The 2,980-nt window shown below is 28.6% G+C and overlaps 1 protein-coding gene across 1 annotated transcript in view; it reads left to right on the top strand.

Annotated features, from left to right (window-relative positions):
- LOC108760048 (uncharacterized) overlaps nt 1–2,164 on the top strand; it is a gene marked incomplete at its 3' end in the record, with an annotated part of 5,119 nt that extends 2,955 nt beyond the window's left edge. Inside the window, exons 2-3 of the mRNA XM_018505828.1 lie at nt 623–685; nt 881–2,164. Of these exons, the coding sequence (XP_018361330.1) occupies nt 623–685; nt 881–2,164 (1,347 nt within the window). The remainder of the gene's footprint in view (nt 1–622; nt 686–880) is intronic.
- Between the last annotated feature and the right edge of the window lie 816 nt (nt 2,165–2,980).

Raw genomic sequence — 2,980 nt, 5'->3', positions numbered from 1 at the left:
GAAGACTACTAATAGTTTGAATGACTGTTCTTCTTAGCTCAATTTAAGCGAAAAATGGGTTTATCGAATTTTAAATTGACGAAATTTTGACGACAATGTTGACAATATATTTTGATATTAAGTACAGATTATAGATTTACACTGAAGAAGGCTTGGTAAGCTGAAACGTATGTAATTTATTTGAAATTGTAATAAAATATTGTTAGCTCGAAATAAGCCACGAAGTTTTGTTAAAAATTTTTTAGTATATACGAGCATAAAAACCGTTTATTTATTACACGCAGGCTAAGATTGCGTATTATTTAATCTCTCAAATTAAATTAAGAAACATATTTACTATGACAGAAAACAAAGAATTTTATTATGTTAGGGAATTGTTTGGCGTTAATATTGCGAAAACTTGGAAGAAATGGGTAGATTATAATTATAGGTTGATTGAGGCGAAAACAAAGCTAGTGTTCCTTAAAAATTGTAAAGAAAGTGGGATCATTCCAGTTCATTTGAACAACATAATCAGTGTTCCAGTAAAGTTACATCATTACAAAACAATCACTAAGTTTAAAAGATCTTTAAACTATTTTAGGAGTAAAATATTAAATGTTGAAATCTCTGATCTTTATAGGGTTATTGACTATTTGCAGAGGGAGTTAGCTAATACATCTTGGGAATTGAGTATTTTGTTGCCGTATGTTGTTTGGTTGTGCATTTTTTCTAGTCAACAAAAATCTTTTGATAAATGTAAAAAAAGGTTACATTTTAAACATTTGCGGAAATTTTATTGGATTAAAGAAAAGAAAAAAACAGAGATTACAAAACACATTCAACCAATAAGATTTCATAGCACAAAGATTGAAAATTCAAATGTAATAACTTTTGATAGAAACCATAAATTTGGGAAAAAAGGGGAAGAAAAGGGTTCTGATAAAGCTTGTATTTCCATTAATATTGAAGCTGGTAAATTTATAGACAGGTTATCAGAGCCTTTGGGACAAACGAACAAAAAATGGTTTATAAATTTGACAGATGTAAACATTCCTACAGAAGTTTCTAATTTATTACAATTTGGTAACAATTTTAATCTCCCGGACTCTAATAATAAAGTAAAACAAATTAGAGAATTTATTAAGGACATAGAAAGTAGTACGAACAAGAACAGCAATAATTTAGCTTTGATTACACAAATTAGAAATATTGCAATTCCAGAATTCCACCAATTCTTACATAATAACAATAACATTAACAATGCTGATAAAAAAATCAATAAGATGTTAAGATTTACGACAAATTGGTGTAATAATAATAAAGATATAATCTTTACGAGAGCTGATAAGGGTAATGCTACAGTAGCCTTAGAACTGAAATTTTACAATAACAAAGTTTTAGAACTACTTAGTGACTCGGAAACATATGCAGTGGTTAGAAAGAATCCTTCATCAATAATAGAAAAAAATCTTAATGATATGTTAAAAAAATGGCATAAAAAAGACTACATTAATGATAGAGAATTATGGCGTCTCCGATCTAGCGATGCATTGTTACCAAAAGCATACGCTCTACCAAAAATACATAAAGAAGGTGTTCCATTTAGAATCATAGTTTCATCAGTTAATACAGCGTTGTACCATTTAGCTGGCTTCATACAGGACATCATTTCGAAAAATATTCCTTCTGCAAATAGTAAAGTTAAAAATAGTTTTGATCTTTATGACAAATTAACTGGAATGGCTCTTGAAGAATCGGAGATTATGATATCACTAGATGTACAGTCACTGTTCACAAACGTTCCCATAGATTTAGCGATAGTAGGAATAGAGAAAAGATGGGACTCCATAAAAGAGGCTACAAAAATTCCAAAAACAGAATTCATTAATGCTATAAAGTTCATTTTAAATTCAACATACTTTACTTTTAATGGAACTATTTATAAACAAACGTTTGGTACTCCCATGGGATCCCCTCTTTCCCCTATTATAGCAGACATCGTCATGGAGGATTTAGAGGAAAAAGCTCTTTGTTTTATTAATCCTCGATTGTCTGCTTATTTCAGATATGTAGATGACGTCTTTTTAATTGCCTCCAAAGATACAGTACCTCAAATATTGAAAATGTTTAATGAACAACATGACAGGCTTAAATTTACAATCGAATATGAGGAAAATCACAAGTTGAATTTTTTAGATCTATTGATTATAAATGAAGATAATAAAATCTTAGTCGATTGGTTTCACAAGAAAACTTTTTCAGGAAGATATCTGTCATTTCACTCAAATCATCACAATTGTCAAAAAATAGGAATGATATTTGGCTTAGTTGATAGAATTATTTTATTGTCAGATCCTAGGTTTTATAATAAAAACCTTGAATTTATAATAGAAGTTTTGATAGATAATGGTTATCCCATCGACTTTATTTTTAAATTTATTAACAAAAGAATCAAAACGTTAGCTTATAATAAATCCAAAATAAACAAAACTATTAATGATCATGAAGTAAGACAATTAATAGTGTTCCCTTATGTTAAAACGATTTGTAATAAAATTTCAAGATCGATTAAAAAAACTGATTACATGATAGGATACAGATGTGTTAATAAACTCAATAGATTCATAAAAGTACACAAAGATAAAAACCAACATGAAAATAATAATAATTTAATATACAAAATTAACTGTGACAATTGTGATGCGTCATACGTGGGGCAGACTAAGCGACAACTAAAGACTAGAATCAAAGAACATCGGAATAATATAAGATTAGACCAGTCGAAGCATTCGGTAATAACCAAACATATAAATGAAACTAAACATGAATTTAAATGGAATGAAGTTAAGATCTTAGATTTTGAAAAGAACTATAAAAAAAGAAATGTATCTGAGATGATCCACATCAAAGAACAAAATAATGGACTAAATTTGATGAAAGATACCGAATTATTAGACAAATCTTATCTAAATATTTTTCACGACATTCGAGACAAACA

Source organism: Trachymyrmex cornetzi, unplaced genomic scaffold (genome assembly GCF_001594075.2).
Source record: "Trachymyrmex cornetzi isolate Tcor2-1 unplaced genomic scaffold, Tcor1.1 scaffold2133, whole genome shotgun sequence".
In the NCBI taxonomy this organism is placed as follows: domain Eukaryota; kingdom Metazoa; phylum Arthropoda; class Insecta; order Hymenoptera; family Formicidae; genus Trachymyrmex; species Trachymyrmex cornetzi.
Note: the sequence above shows the minus strand (reverse complement) of the source record. Positions and strands in the feature narration are given on the sequence as shown.